The following is a 15,842-nucleotide window of genomic DNA, read 5'->3' as shown; positions in this document are numbered from 1 at the left end:
GATGATTAGAATAGCATAGTTCTCTTAGCTAAATTTCCCCCCAAAATTTTGTATGTCATTATTTTCTCTACATGTATTAACCTCTAAAAATCATTCTTATATTCTTTCCAAAGCATCTTCTTTATAACTAGCATTCATATTTTATTATGAAACCATAAAATATTATGTACAAAATTTCTTTAAATTTTTTTCAAGTTTTTTTTTAAATTTATTTGAGATTGAGAGAGAGTGAGAACAAGTATGAGCAGGGGGCAGAGGGAAAGGCATAAGCAGACTTCCTGCTGAGCAGGGAGTGGCCTCAGGGCTTGATCCCAGGACCCTGAGATCACCGCCTGAGCCGAGGGCAGACACTCAAATGACTGAACCACCCAGGCGCCCCTGCAAAACTTTTTTTTTTAACTGTTTTATATAATTGGCACATAATCACATAGGTAATAAGTGATAGAACTGATTTCAAACCTCAACAGTCTGATTCTAGAGCACATTCCTTTCATTCTCAAGTTGCTAGTTAAACAGATGTAAGTTATAAAGAAATTAGTACATTTCATGTGCTACAATCAATGTTTCAAACTCACTCAATATCCTGATTCATTTTCCTGATGCCTGTCAGACTTCGGATATTTTTTTTTTTTATTGGCCTTTGGAGCTAACAGAACCATAATGAAAATTATGATATAGGAGGACGTCATCTTCTTCATCCTCCTAGCTCCCAAATTATCTTACTATTATTTTTGCTTCTACCCCCACAAGATTGATGTTATACTTACGCAACTTTTTGTGGCTTTTAAGAAGTCTCAACATTTTTCTTAGGCTTGTCCTCCCTATAAACTGCTCCGTAGATGAAATTATTCCCTCCCACTTCCCAGACAAACTGTTTTCTATAATGAGGTAACATTATTGACAACATATAATTCACATTTATAACATAAATTACATTGTTCAAATAAAGGATATTGTACTTAAAAATGAATCAGCTTCTGGAAAAGGCAAAATTATGGAAACAATAAAAAAGGTCAGTAGTTGCCAGGGGTTGGAGGGGGAGGGATAAGTAGGCAAAGCACAGAGGATTAGGGCCATAAAAATATTCTTTGTGACACCACGATGGATACATTTTATATATATATAATATATATATTATACATTATATATATATACACATACCTATAGAATGAATAAAACCCAATGATAAACTCTGTCGTAAACTGTAGACTTTATAATACATCAGTGTAGGCTCATCACCTGTAACATGTCCCATTCTGGTAGGGCATGTTGATAAGGGGGGATGCTGCAGGGGAGGGGGGTTATATGGCACATCTCTCTGTACCTTACTCTCAATTTTGCTGTGACCCTAATCTTCTCTAAAAAAAGAAATCCTAGGGGAACACCTGGGTGGCTCAGTTGGATAAGTGTCTGCCTTCAACTCAGGTCATGATCTCAGGGTCCTGGGGTCGAGTTCTGCATCAGACTCCTTACTTGGTGGGGAGCCTACCTCTCCCTCAGCCTGCCACTCCCCCTGCTTGTGCTCTCTCTCTCTCTCTGTCTTGCTCTTTCTCTCTCTCTGACAAATAAATAAATAAAATCTTTTTTAAAAAAAAATTTAAAACAGAGGCACCTGGGTGGCTCAGTGGGTTGAGGCCTCTACCTTCGGCTCGGGTCATGATCTCAGGGTCCTGGGATCGGGCCCCGCGTTGGGCTCTCTGCTTAGTGGGGAGCCTGCTTCCTCCTCTCTCTCTCTCTCTGCCTGCTGCTCTGCCTACTTGTGATCTCTTGTCTGTCAAATAAATAAATAAAATCTTTAAAAAAAATTTAATAAAAATTTAAAATAATAAGAGTAAAATCCTAATTTAAAAAAAAATATATCAAGTCCCCTGGGTGGTGCAGTTAAGCATCTGACTCTTGGTTTCAGTTCAGGTCATGATCTCAGGGTTATGAGATCACGCTCTGTATAGGGCTCTGCACTCAATAAAGAGTTTGCTTAAGACGATCTCCTTCCGCCCCTCCCTCTGCCCTCTGTCTCTAAAATAAATCTTTTTAAAAAATATAAAAATTATAAATGAGTCTTTAAAAATGAATTGTAAAATAAAATTGATTCATCAGTCTAAGTGACCTCACTTGCTATAATCCCTACACTGAGATTCTGTCTTTTGAAAAGGTAAGAGCAGCCTGGGCTTTCTGTACTCACTGGTCAGTGTCTTTTATTCTCAGAAGCCTTAGACTCAAATTTAGGTAACTAGTGGGATTTCACATAAACTATAAACCAGTTAGTCCATAGACTTATCCTCTTTCAGGTAACTTGTGATTTTTAAGTTGGCTTACTTTCTAAAAATGGAATCCTTGTGTCTTAGGGTTTGCCTTTTAAAGTTAAAAACAAAAAAGTACGTAGGCAATCATTAGATTCCTTTGGCTTTAAACAGAATAAACCTTGATGTGGTTGTTTGAATTGATAAAGAAATAATAATTGTTCTAACGGTATTTATTTGCTGGCAAATATCCCACTTTTAAGCTATCCATGTCCAGCTGTCTTTTTTTTCTCTAACTTGCTATGGTTGCAAATGAGGGCTAGAGAGAATTAGTTTATAGATGTGTTTATCACTCTTTGATCCACAGTGTTTATGTGGATTGTTTTAAGTTCAAGTTAGCAATTTCAGATGGAGTGAAGCTCTGAGCTGTAATCTTTATTATTTTATGATAACACAGATAGCTTCTAAATTCTGAGTTTTCATAGAGAGATGACAGAGGACCAACCAAATTCATCAACTTTAGAGTACAAACATGATGAATGTGGGGGTTCTTTAATGTATCTCAATTGAAACAAAAGGTAATGGTCATAAGCTGGATTTTGTTTCTTTGGTTTTTTGTTTGTTTTTTGTTTTTGACATCTGCTTTTATCATTTTTTTAGTACAACACCTCAGGTATTGAGCCCCACTATCACATCTCCCCCAAACGCACTGCCTCGAAGAAGTTCACGACTTTTTACTAGTGACAGCTCTACAACCAAGGTAATTTAAAGATTTCCATATGTCACATTTACTTAATGCTTCCCTCTCCATCTCTAATAAGTAAATTCAGAGACTATTTTAATTTTTCTAATTTTTTTATTTTATAAAGCTTTCTATAACATTTATAAATTTACTTGGTTCTTAAATAAATATTATAAAACATTGTTCAAAAGACAAAATTATTGTGATGTGAAACAGATCAGTGGCTATTAGGAGTTAGAACTTGGAGGGGAAGCTACCACTACTAGAGCATAGCACAAAGGAATTTTTTTATGTAGTGGTCAGACAGTCCTATATCCTTATTGTGGCACGAATCATGCATGTGATAAAATTTCATAGAACTATCATATAAAAAAAAAAAGTATTTGTAAAAACTGATGAAATCCAAATAAGATACATCATTTAATTGATAGTATTGAACCAATTCCAGTCTCCTGGATTTGATGGTGGCCTGTGGTTATGTTAGATATTCTCCCTAGGAAAATTAGGGGAAGGATATATGGAAATTTCCAGTGTGTTCTTTGCCCACTTCTTTGTGCAATTGGAGGACCTCATTATGCCTTTGGTAAATTTTCTTGGCTCCTTGACAAATGTTATGGTTAATCTTTAACTTTGATATGAACAAATCAACAATTTTATAACTTACTAGTTATAATGCTCTCAGACAATCAGGTAATATTGCATCCATTTACTTTCTCATTTTTAAATAATAAAGTTATATACTTTCAGAAAAGAGCAGCAAATCATACTGATACAGCTTACGCACTAATTCATTAATACAACTTATTTTCAGGATTGTTGCATTTAAAATTAAATGACTGAAAATTTTTGTTATTATACATTTTTTTCTGAGAAAAATTTAGACCAGTCAATTTAATTTTTTTTTTTTTTAATATTTATTTTGTGACTAACACTTGAGAAAGGATTGGGAGGTCTTAAAATATATGAGTTTAACAAGTGTGGAATTTTCCTCCTTTTTACAGGAGAATAGCAAAAAGTTAAAAATGAAGTTTCCACCTAAAATCCCAAACAGAAAAACTAAAAGTAAAACTAATAAAGGAGGAATAACTCAACCTAACATAAATGATAGCCTGGAAATTACAAAATTGGACTCTTCCATCATTTCAGAAGGGAAAATCTCCACAATCACACCTCAGATCCAGGCATTTAATCTACAGAAAGCAGCAGCAGGTCTGTTTTAAATGCTTAATATCTTCTTTGTGTTTTATTTTATTCACTTATTTAAGTAAGTTTTTTTAGTGTTCATTAAAGTACCTTCCATTTTTTTCCAGATAAATGTTGGAATTTTTAATTATTTTGTAATTAGCCTTTCTAGAAAACCAAACTGTTTTATTGTGTTTTTCTCCTTTGTTTACTATATTGTTTTCTCCTAGAAGGTTTGATGAGCCTTCTTCGTGAAATGGGGAAAGGCTATTTAGCTTTGTGTTCATACAACTGCAAAGAAGCTATAAATATCTTGAGCCACCTACCTTCTCACCACTACAATACTGGTTGGGTACTGTGCCAAATTGGAAGGGCCTATTTTGAACTTTCAGAGTACATGCAAGTAAGTATAGAAAACTGTTATACATGTTTTTTAGAGTTAATTTAAATTTAATTAAAATGCCTGTGATTGAGACAGCTAGATCTTAAAGGCCAATATTTAGGGGCACCTGAGAAGCTTCATCAGTTAAACATCCAACTCTTGATCTCAGCTCAGGTCTTGATCTCAGGGTCATGAGTTCAAGTCCCACGTTGGGCTCCACACTAGATTTGCAGCTGCTTGAAATTAAAAAAACAAAAACAAAAACAAAAAGGCCAATATTTATTATGTAACCCTTTATATTTATTTTCTGAGCATTTTAATTTATAAATAGATAATTTTTTCTTGTGTTAAGGGTTGAATAATTTAAATTTGAGAAGATTGCTTGAGATAGATTTGTAGAGAATCCAATACCTATATTGCTTTTTGGTTTTTGGTTTTTTTAAAGATTTTATTTATTTTAGAACAAGAAAGCTCAAGTGTGGTGGTTGGGGGGTGGGGACAGAAGGAGAGGGAGAGAGAGAATCTAAAGCAGACTCTGTGCTGAGCTTGGAGCTCTACACAGGGCTCAATCTCAAGATGCTGAGATCATGGGGCACCTGGGTGGCTCAGTCATTAAGTGTCTCCCTTCAGTTCTGGGTCACGATTCTGGGGTCCTAGGATCGAGCCTCACATCAGGCTCCCTGCTTGGCAGAAAGCCTGCTTCTCCCTCTCTTCTGCCCCTGCTTATGTTCCCTCTTTCACTGTCTTTCTGTCAAATAAATGAATAAAATCTTAAAAAAAAAAAAAAAAAGGCCCTGAGATCATGACCTGAGCCGAAATCAAGAGTTGGATGCTTAACCGACTGAGCCATCCAGGCACCAACATCCATATATTCCTATGTGAAATATTTGTACCCTACTCAGTTGGATCTGAAAATATATATTACCATGTAATAGGTGTTTATAATAATTTTTCTACTATATGCGAGTTTCCACTGGGATAAGTTTTTGGCATTTAGTATGTTTTATAAACTTCAAAAATGCTATGAAGAAAACTGTATGTAATGGAGGACATAATGTCCTTCTCAAACCTTTTATCCTTTTAATTTTATTTACATTTGTTGCTTAAGTTATCTGTTTATACCAGAAAAGGAGACGATTATTAACACAAAGCCAAAGAAAATTCTAATTTCCAATTTAAATTTCCTACCCAGTTTACCTTCTGAGCATTTTTTCTCCCCAGCCATAAACTTTAAAAAATTATTTAAAAGTTCAAGAAATCTATATATCATAAAATTTCTCTAAATTATGAGGTTTATAACAAAGTTATGTTTTTTCCCTGTTTACTTTCAGCTCCTCATTTATTCAGTGCATGTTATGTCTTAGATTCTCTTCTAGACTCTGTAACAGAGCTAGACAGATAATTGCTTGCCTTTATAGAGCTTGCATTCTAGTAAGAGAGATAGATTGTAAGCCAACATAAGGACAGATTGCAATAGGTCATAGGAAGAAAAAAATGAAGCATGGTAAGGGGATTACAGGACAATGATATATGGTGCTATTTACTAAAGTGTGCTCAGAGAAAAGAGGTGACTCCTTCATGAGCCATGCAAAGATCTGGGGGTGAAGTGTTCCTCTAGGTAGAGAATAAATAAAGAAGATACCAATTCATGTATTGTTGTATGGTAAAGAAGTGTTGGGATGGCTCAGTCGTTAAGCGGCTGCCTTTGGCTCAGATCGTGATCCCGGGGTCTTGGAATCAAGCCCCGCATCGGGCTCCCTGCTTGGTGGGAAGCTTGCTTTCCCTCTCCCACTCTCCCTGCTTGTGTTCCCTCTCTTGCTGTGTCTCTCTCTGTCAAATAAATAAATAGATCTTTAAAAAAAAAAAAAAAGTGCTGCTGTAGACAGATCAGCCTTATTCATTGCTAGAAGTTCCATATTTGGATAATGAGCCTTTACTGATACATAGGCAAAAGCTGTGTTTGGCAAGCCCCTTTGAAAATTATTTCTAATTTATTATTTCACTAGTACTTTAAAATACATAATTTTTATTATTTACCTCTAGTTATAGAGCAGCATCCCAGATATTTAACTAAACAGAAGCCTTTGTTTCAGCTTAATTTCATGAGTTTTTTTTCTTTTTGTCTATCCACAATCACTTTTCAGAGGAAACAATAGATCTTGAATAATTTGAAACCAAAAGATTTCCAAAAACTACATTTGCCTTCTAGTTCGGTCTGTCTTCTTACAACCAGTGCCTGTTAGAAAAACTTACCTGTAACTTTTAAGGGATTGCAGGGAAGTTACAAATCATTAAGCTAATCCTAGATAGTATATGGCCATTTCTTGGGAGTTCCTGGTTTTATAAATGCTGTTTCTGTATTTTCTGCCATCTTCATTTTATTAAGAACAATCCCAATATTTTTTTTTCCTAAACTAAACTTGACTTTTAGAATTCTGAACTTTTGAATGATAAACTAGGGAACTACTAATTGGTTTCATATAACCCAAAGCCTCAAACTTCAAGGTGAGAGAAACCGTTCTGGGAGCTGTGAGTGTGGGGAGGAAAAAAGTAGCTGAGGAGGGACCCTAAAGCCAGTTTAGTGCTGCAGAGGAAAAGGGAATCACTAGCCTGGAGCTGCAGTCAGTCCCCCTGCAGGTATGACATTGGTGGGTCTGCTCAGTGCTCAACATGCCACAGCATTGGTGGCCAACTGAACCTGACTTCCCCTAAAGTTTTTAAATTCAACCTCTTAATAAAAGTCAGGGCACAAGTAGTTTTATGTTACAGAAATCATTCTTCTCTCACTTTTCCTGCGATTGTTATTCTGTAAAGCCATTATTAACATAAAACTACTTTTGAGAATAAAATAATTGACTTGTCCTTTATGAGTTATAACTTTGTATAGATTTCTCCTCTGTCATTTTGGTGGAAACGTAGGTTTTCTTTTCACAGTTAATGTATTTATCATGAGTTGTGTATACCTAGGTTAAGTGTGAGTATGATTACATCAATATTTGACCTATTGTGGAACATCATTCATTGCGACCCTGTGTTGTTACTAATTCACATAAACACTATAAAGCAAAGCAGCATTTAGTTCCTATGAGAATAGTGCCCAGTGTTCTCCCTGTATATATGTAAATTGTGTCAACTTATTTTCCCATTAACTAGTTTTTTTATTTTAGGCTGAAAGAATATTCTCAGAGGTTAGAAGGATTGAGAATTACAGAGTTGAAGGCATGGAGATCTACTCTACAACACTTTGGCATCTTCAAAAGGATGTTGCTCTTTCAGTTCTTTCAAAAGACTTAACCGACATGGATAAAAATTCACCAGAGGTATGATAACTGAAATTACTTTCCTTATGCAGTTGTCTTCCAATCACCCCGGCCTAGTGGGAATGAAGCAAATAATTCAAACACCATTTAGCATCATCCACACTTACTTTTGCACCCTCTGTACAGGCAGAGAGGGACTCAGAGAAGAGAAACTCCTAGAACATGTGCAGATTCATAAGCATATATTAAAATAAATTCAAGATTAATCAAGATTTGGCTATATTAAAACTGCTGTTGAGGCATCTGGGTGGTGTGGTCGGTTCAGCATCCAACTCTTGGTTTCAGATCAGGTTTGATCCCAAGGTCATGAGATCGAGCCCTGCGTCAGGCTCTGCACTCAGTGCAGAATCTGCCTGAGTTTCTCTCCCTCTCCTTCTGCCTCTACCCATGGTGTGTGCATGCATGCATGCACTGTCTCTCTCTCACTGAAATAAAGAAATCTTCAAAAAAAAAAAAATTGTTGTTGTCAGCAGCATTAGTGTTCATTAACCAGAAATAAATGTAAATTGGAAAAAGTGCTAATTTTGAATTAAAATAGTTTTTTTTTATTGTCATTGTAAGACATAGGCACAATTTATTTACATGCTCCAGTCCTATAAGAATTGTATTTCATTGCATCTCAAGAATAGTTAGGGTACTTTTATAACATACCTAATCTTAGAATTAAATTAAAAATAGTTAATTTTCACTATCCTTAGTAGTTATGATCAGTAGTTTCTGTAAACACTGAATTAACAAAGAGAGGATCATTGCTCCTGGGGGAAATAGACACACACACACACACACCTCTCACAGATTATAATCTTAAATCCTAAAAAGCAACACATTCTGGTAGATTTTATTATCTTTATTTTATATAAAAGAGAACACAAAGTTCAGAAGTGTTAAGGTGATTTGCCTGAGGCCACCCTATGACAGGTGCCAGGTTTAGGGTTCAGTCTCTGTCCTGCTGGCCTCAGAGCCAGAGCTTCTTGCCCTGCCCTGTCCTGCCCTGCCCCCTACACTCTATACTCTGGTCAGCTCTATATGAGAGATGAAAGAGGTATAGAATCGCCTTTCTTGACCTCAACTGAAAGTGTGCCTGGTGGACAACTCATATGTTGGGTGACCACTAAGGCACTCCCAAGTGTAGAGTTCAATTTTACAAACCCTATAAATTTTTATGAGCAGACAAATTCACCAATATGAAATCATGAACAATGAGGATCAACTGTATCCATTAAAACTTTAGGGGGTGCCTGAGTGGCGTAGTCAGTTGAACAGCTAACTCTTGGTTTCAGCTCAGGTCCTGATCTCAGGGCTCCCCCTCCAGGCTCCAGGCTCAGTGCTAAGTCTACTCCAGATTCCCTCTCCCTCTTCCTCTGCCCCTTCCTCATGTGCTCACGTGCTCACGCTCCCTTTCTCTCTCAAATGAATTTTTTTTAAAAAGATAACTTCAGTTTTTGTTTTTCTGTTCTCATTGAGGTCTCAGTCTTGATTTTAGTCGTAAATTTGGTTTTGTTAGAAAAATTGAAACAAAATTTTAATTATATATTTGGTTTTTGTTTCCGTCTTTTTTTAAGGCCTGGTGTGCTGCCGGAAACTGTTTCAGTTTGCAACGGGAACATGATATTGCAATTAAATTCTTCCAGAGAGCTATCCAGGTTGATCCAAATTATGCTTATGCCTATACTCTATTAGGGCATGAGTTTGTATTAACTGAAGAATTAGACAAAGCATTAGCTTGTTTTCGAAATGCTATCAGAGTCAATCCGCGACATTATAACGCGTGGTAAGTGCTAATGAAGTGCAAAGACTATGTCTTACTGATGGGACTGGTACTCAGGAAGTTTTCTTGTTAGACATCTCTTTATTGTCATGAGTCTGGTTACCAGTACTTCAGAATAGTATGTACTGGTTGATAAGTTGCAACCCCAGTTGTTTTTTTTATGTATGTATGTATGTTTTATTTATGTATGTATATATGTGAAATGTATACCTTTAACAAACTCTTAACTAATGATCAAATACTAGATCCTTTTCTCCTACCAAACTTTTGAAGTAATTGATTTTGTTATTTGATTCATTTCTTTTTCTTAGAACACTGAAACAGTGATTCAGATAGAACATGGTTTGGAAAGTGGTGGGGACTATATAATTACCTAAGGGCTGGTAGAAGATAAACATTGAGAACTGTCCACTAGTTGCTGCTCTTTACAGTGTTCTGGCTTATTAAATACTGGTCTAGTTCATTAGCTTTATTTAGAGCTCAGTGCTTCAGTTTATTAAGTAATGTCTCTATTGAGGAAGTTACCTGGCTCTTACATAGTTCACAAACGAAGAAGGCATTAAAAAGTTTATTCTTACTTCTGCCTAAACATTGTATCCACTGCTGACATTTTATTGTATTTTTCTTGACTGAATAGTTTTACCTATCAAGAAGTGTAATTCTGACATCATAACTCTGCCACAGTTTTTATGTTGGATATGGTGGGTTTTTTTTTTTTTAATCTTTTGAGGTAATCATTATAGCAGTTGAATTTTTATTCTGTCACTAAATCTGAATCACTATATTATTAAAACATATTTTTTGACCTGTGTATATACATTTTTTAATGAATTATATCTCATTTCTAAGTAGTTACATTATCTAAAAGATGGCCTGACAAGAAGTGCTAGCTAGCTTCTGCTGATATAGTGAACAGTCAAGCTTACTGATACTGCTGCCTTCTCTTCACATAAAGTACTTCGTAATATTTTAAGAACTCAGTTCTCAGTAGGGACTTGTGTTTTTTTAATGTTTGGGTATGTCCTATAGTATAATAGTTGCATTCTTAAAAAAACCTTGCCATATCAAAAATTGTTGTAAAAATAATTACTTCAATTAGGAAAAACAAAAATATTCAGATTGGCAGGCTTTTACAGGAAGAATTTAAATGTTGAGATATTTAGGTAACTTTAAGTACCTAATTAAACACTAAGTTAATTTATTTTATTATTCCAGCTCCGGTGTAAATAGTCTTTCTTTTGTTGTTCCACCATCGCCATTATTAGCACAGAACTTTTTAATACCTTTTCTTCACCCCAAATATAAGAAGATATATTGTGCTTTCTTCTTACTCATTCATTTGGTGTTTATTCCCCCTTGTCATTACCTAGTTATAGCCAAGAGAGGTCTCCTTAATATAAATCAGTCACATTATGTTCATTTGATGTTTTGAAAATTCAGAAGAAATACCTGTATATTCAGTTAGTATGTTATTACATAGCCTTTAAAATTTATAATTTTTAAGTCCATAGGGAGTATGTTTTGATATAGTGAAGACAAAGGAAGCAGAACATGACACCATGCATATGTAATTATAATGATATATATGCATTTACACCAGTAATATGGAAATAGCATTGTTAAGAGTTTAGGGTTTAGAATCCTTATTAGTTGTATAACTTTGGGCATGTTATTTAACTTCTCTAAATTCATTTCCCTTGTTTGGAATGTAAGAGATAACAATATGTATCTCCTTGTTTCCTTCTAGGATTAAATGAGATAATTCACATAAAGAGTTTAGCAAAGTTATTGGCACACACATAATTAGCCACTCAGTGAAAATGAGCTGTTAAGTCTAGATTGTAATGATAGATTTAAGGATGTAGTTTCTTTTTTCCCCATTGTCAAAGTTCTATTTGATTGATTTGATTTATGGTTTTCACTTATAAAAGTGATTTGTCTAAAATGCTTTGATGAAAAAAGTTTCTAAAAAATAAAATGCTTTGATGATATTTTTTATCATGATTGATAGTTTTTTGCCTTCTCTGAGGCCACTAGTATTTCTCTTTAGTTTATTAAAATGCCAGATTCCATAACATACCCTTTTATTAGTTGAACTAAATTACCAGCCAAAAGTTCATATCCCTAAAATTATACTTTATTTTATACTTTCAGGTATGGTTTAGGAATGATTTATTACAAGCAAGAAAAATTCAGCCTTGCAGAAATGCATTTCCAGAAAGCACTTGATATCAACCCTCAAAGTTCAGTTTTACTTTGCCACATTGGAGTAGTAAGTAGTTTTCTAAATATTTTTCAGTGAATCTCCCTTTCAAAATGTGTTTGTTACTGACTTAATTGCTGTGGTGAAAATTAGGGCTTTTTGTCTGTTAATTTGTTTATATTCTAAGAAAAATACCATGGATTATTTTATAGCCAAAAATATCACGTTTTTCCTTGGCATAAAGTGAAATCACTGGAGTACCCTCATTACTTGGGCAAGTCCATTTCTCTGAGCTTTCATTTTATAAATGACAAGTAATACCATCTTATCTAATATGCCTGTTGTAAGACTCAGATGAGATCCTTCATATTTCGAAAGCACTTTTTTTCATGTTAATATTTAGCTCCTAAATTGAGTAATTGTTATTTCAAGACAAATGCTTCCCAATGTTTTAGCTGCTGAGTGATATAGGTATGTCAAAAACTAATTAAAATTCTTTTTATTTTATTTTTTATTTAAATTTAATTAACATATAGTGTATTATTAGCTTCAGAGGTAGAGTTTAGTGATTCATCAGTCTCATGATACCTAGTGCTCATTGTATCATATTCCCTCCTTAATGTACATCACCCAGTTACACCATCCCCTGAAACCCCTCCCCTCCAGCTACACTCAGTTTGTTCCCTATGGTTAAGAGTCTCTTTGGTTTGTCTCCCTCTGTGATTTCATCTTATTTTATTTTTTCCCTCCCTTCCCCTATGATACTCTGCTTTGTTTCTTAAATTCCACATATCAGTGAGATCATATGATAATTATCTTTCTCTGATTAGTTTATTTCACTTAGCATAATACTCAAGTTCCATCCATGTCATTGCAAATGGCAAGACTTTTTTTGGTGGCTGAGTATAGTATATTCCATTGATCTGTCTATGGACATCTGAGCTGTTTCCATAGTTCAGCTTGTGGACATTGCTGGTATAAACACTGGGGTGCAGGTGCCCCTTCAGGCCACTGCATTTTTATCCTTAGGATACTACTGCAGTTACTGGGTCATAGGGTAACTCTATTTTCAACTTTTTGAGGCACCTTAATACTGCCTTCCAGAGTGGCGGCACCAACTTGCATTCCCATCAGCAGTGTAAGGGGTTTCCCCTTTCTCCACATCCTTGCCAACAACATCTGTTGTTTCCTAACTTGATTAATTTTAGCCATTCTAACCAGTGTGAGGTGGTATCTCATTGTGGTTTTGATTTGTATTTCCCCAATGCCAAGTGATGTTGAGCATTTTTTCATGTGTCTGTTGGCCATTTGAATGTCTTCTTTGCCAAAATGTCTATTCATGTCTTCTGCCCATTTCTTAATTGGATTATTTGTTCTTTGGGTATTGAGTTTGATAAGTTCTTTATATATTTTGGATACTAGCCCTTTATCTGATATGTCATTTGCACATATCTTCTCCCATTCTGTCTGTTGTCTTTTGGTTTTGTTGACTGCTTCCTTTGCTGTGCCAAAGCTTTTTATCTTGATGAACTCCCAGTAGTTGATTTTTGCCTTTGTTTCCCTTGACTTTTGAGATGTGTCTACCAAGAAGTTACTGGGGCCAAGGTCTAAGAGGTTGCCGCCTATGTTCTCCTCTAGGATTTTGATGGATTCCTGTCCTCACATGTAGGTCTTTCATCCATTTTGAGCCTATTTTTATATGATATAAGGAAATGGGCCAGTTTCATTGTTCTCCATGTAGCTGTCTAGTTTTCCCAACACCATTTGTTGAAGAGACTATCTTATTTCCATTGGATATTCTTTCTTGCTTTGTCAAAGATCAGTTAACCATAGAGTTGGGGGTCCATTTCTGGGTTCTCTATTCTGTTCCATTGATCTATGTGTCTGTTTTTGTGCCAGTACCATACCGTCTTGATGTTTACACCTTTGTAGCAGAGCTTGATGTCCAGAATTGCAATGCTACCAGCTTTGGTTTTCTTTTCAATATTCCTTTAGCTATTTGAGGTCTTTTTCGGTTCCATACAAATTTTAGCATTCTTTGTTCTAGCTCCGTGAAAAAAGTTGGTGGCATTTTGATAGGGATTGCACTAAATGTAAAGATTGCTCTAGGTAGCATAGACACTCTAACAATATTTGTTCTTCTAATCCATAAGCATGGAACATTTTTCCATTTCTTTGTGTCTTCCTCAATTTCTTTCATGAGTGTTCTGTAGTTTTCTGAGTACAGATCCTATGCCTCCTTGGTTAGGTTTATTCCTATGTATCTTATGGTTTGGGGTGCAGTTTTAAATGGGATTGACTCCTTAATTTCTCTTTCTTCTGCCTCATTGTTAGTATATAGAAATGCAGCTGATTTCTCTGCATTGGTTTTATATCCTGCCACTGTGCTGAATCCCCGAATGAGTTCTAACAATTTGGGGGTGGATGGAGTCTTTTGGGTTTTCCACATGTCATCTTCGAAGAGTGAGAGTTTGACTTCTTCTTTGCTGATTTGGATGCCTTTTATTTCTTTTTGATTTCTTATTATTTCTGTTTACTTTGATACCTTTGATTTCTTTTATTTCTTCTGATTTCTGAGAGTAGGACTTTTAGTACTATGTTGAACAACAGTGGTGAGAGTGGACATCCCTGTCATGTTCTTGACCTTAGGGGGAAAGCTCTCAATTTTTCCCCATTGATGGGCTTTTCATAGATGGCTTTTATGATATTTTGAGGTATGTTTTCTCTATCCCTACACTGTGAAGAGTTTTAATCAAGAAAGGATGTTGTACTTTGTCAGATGGCTTTTCTGATTCTATTGGGAGGATTATATGGTTCTTGTCCTTTCTTTTATTTATGTAGTATAATCATATTGATTGATTTGTGGATGTTGAACCACCCTTGCAGCCCAGGAATAAATCCCACGTGGTCATGGTAAATAATCCTTTTAATGTACTGTTGGAAACCTTTCACTAGTATCTAGGTGAGAATTTTTTCGTCCATGTTCATCAGAGATATTGGTCTGTAATTCTTTAGTGGAGTCTTTGACTTGGGGATAGAGGTAATGCTGGTCTCACAGGAAGAGTTTGGAAGTTTTCCTTCCATTCTTTTTTTTTTTTTCTTTTTTTTCTTTTTTTAATTGAAGTATAGTTGACACACAGTGTGACACTATTACATTAGTTTCAGGTGTACAACACAGTGATTCAGTAGCTCCATACATTATTCGGTCCATTACTTTTTTTCAAACAGCTGCAGAAGAATAAGCATTAAATCTTTAAATGTTTGGTAGAATTCCCCTGGGAAGCTGTCAGGCCCTGGACTCTTGTTTGTTGGGAGATTTTTCATTATTACTTCAATTTCCTTGCTCGTTACGGGTCTGTTCAGGTTTTCTATTTTTGCCTGTTTCAGCTTTGGCAGTTTATACATCTCTAGGAATACATCTACTTCTTCCAGGTTGCCTAATTTGTTGGCATATAGTTGCTCATATTATATTCTTATAATTGTCTGTATTTTTTTTTTTTGGTGTTCGTTATGATCTCTCCTCTTTCATTCATGATTTTATTTATTTGGGTCCTTTCTCTTTTTTGATAAGTCTGGCCAGGGGTTTATCAATTTCATTAATTCTTTTGAAGAACCATTTTCTAGTTTATTGATCTGTTCTACTGTTCTTTGTTTTCTATTTCATTGATTTCTGCTCTAATCTTTATTATTTCTGTTCTTTTACTGGGTTTTGACTTTATTTGCTGTTCTTTCTCTACCTCTTTTAGGTGTAAGGTTAGGTTGCTTATGTGAGAACTTTGTTTTTTGAGAAAGCCTTGTATTGCTATATACTTACCTCTTAGGACTGCCTTGACTGCATTGCAAAAGTTTTGGACAGTTGTGTTTTTATTTCCATTTGTTTCCATGAATATTTTTAATTCTTCTTTAATTTCCTGGTTGACACATTCATTCCTTAGTAGAATGCTCTCTAACCTCCAAATATTTGAGTTCCTTCCAAATTTCCACTTGTGGTTGAGTTCAACTTTC

General features: G+C 35.2%; 1 protein-coding gene across 9 annotated transcripts in view; it reads left to right on the top strand.

The window, feature by feature from the left end:
• Positions 1 to 15,842, top strand: part of CDC27 (cell division cycle 27) — a 73,361-nt gene that overhangs the window by 39,508 nt on the left and 18,011 nt on the right. For 5 of the 9 annotated variants that reach the window (XM_082706491.1, XM_082706492.1, XM_082706487.1 and 2 more), the window contains exons 10-15: positions 2,901 to 3,000; positions 3,984 to 4,191; positions 4,395 to 4,567; positions 7,714 to 7,866; positions 9,429 to 9,637; positions 11,789 to 11,906. In XM_082706491.1, coding sequence (XP_082562617.1) covers positions 2,901 to 3,000; positions 3,984 to 4,191; positions 4,395 to 4,567; positions 7,714 to 7,866; positions 9,429 to 9,637; positions 11,789 to 11,906 — 961 coding nt within the window. The remainder of the gene's footprint in view (positions 1 to 2,900; positions 3,001 to 3,983; positions 4,192 to 4,394; positions 4,568 to 7,713; positions 7,867 to 9,428; positions 9,638 to 11,788; positions 11,907 to 15,842) is intronic. The other 4 variants (XM_082706493.1, XM_082706494.1, XM_082706488.1 and 1 more) reach the window with 1 other exon arrangement.

This window comes from Mustela nivalis (assembly GCF_964662115.1).
Source record: "Mustela nivalis genome assembly, chromosome: 17".
Classification (NCBI taxonomy): Eukaryota; Metazoa; Chordata; class Mammalia; order Carnivora; family Mustelidae; genus Mustela; species Mustela nivalis.
The sequence above is the reverse complement of the archived record's forward strand: the minus strand, read 5'-3'. Positions and strand labels throughout refer to the sequence as shown.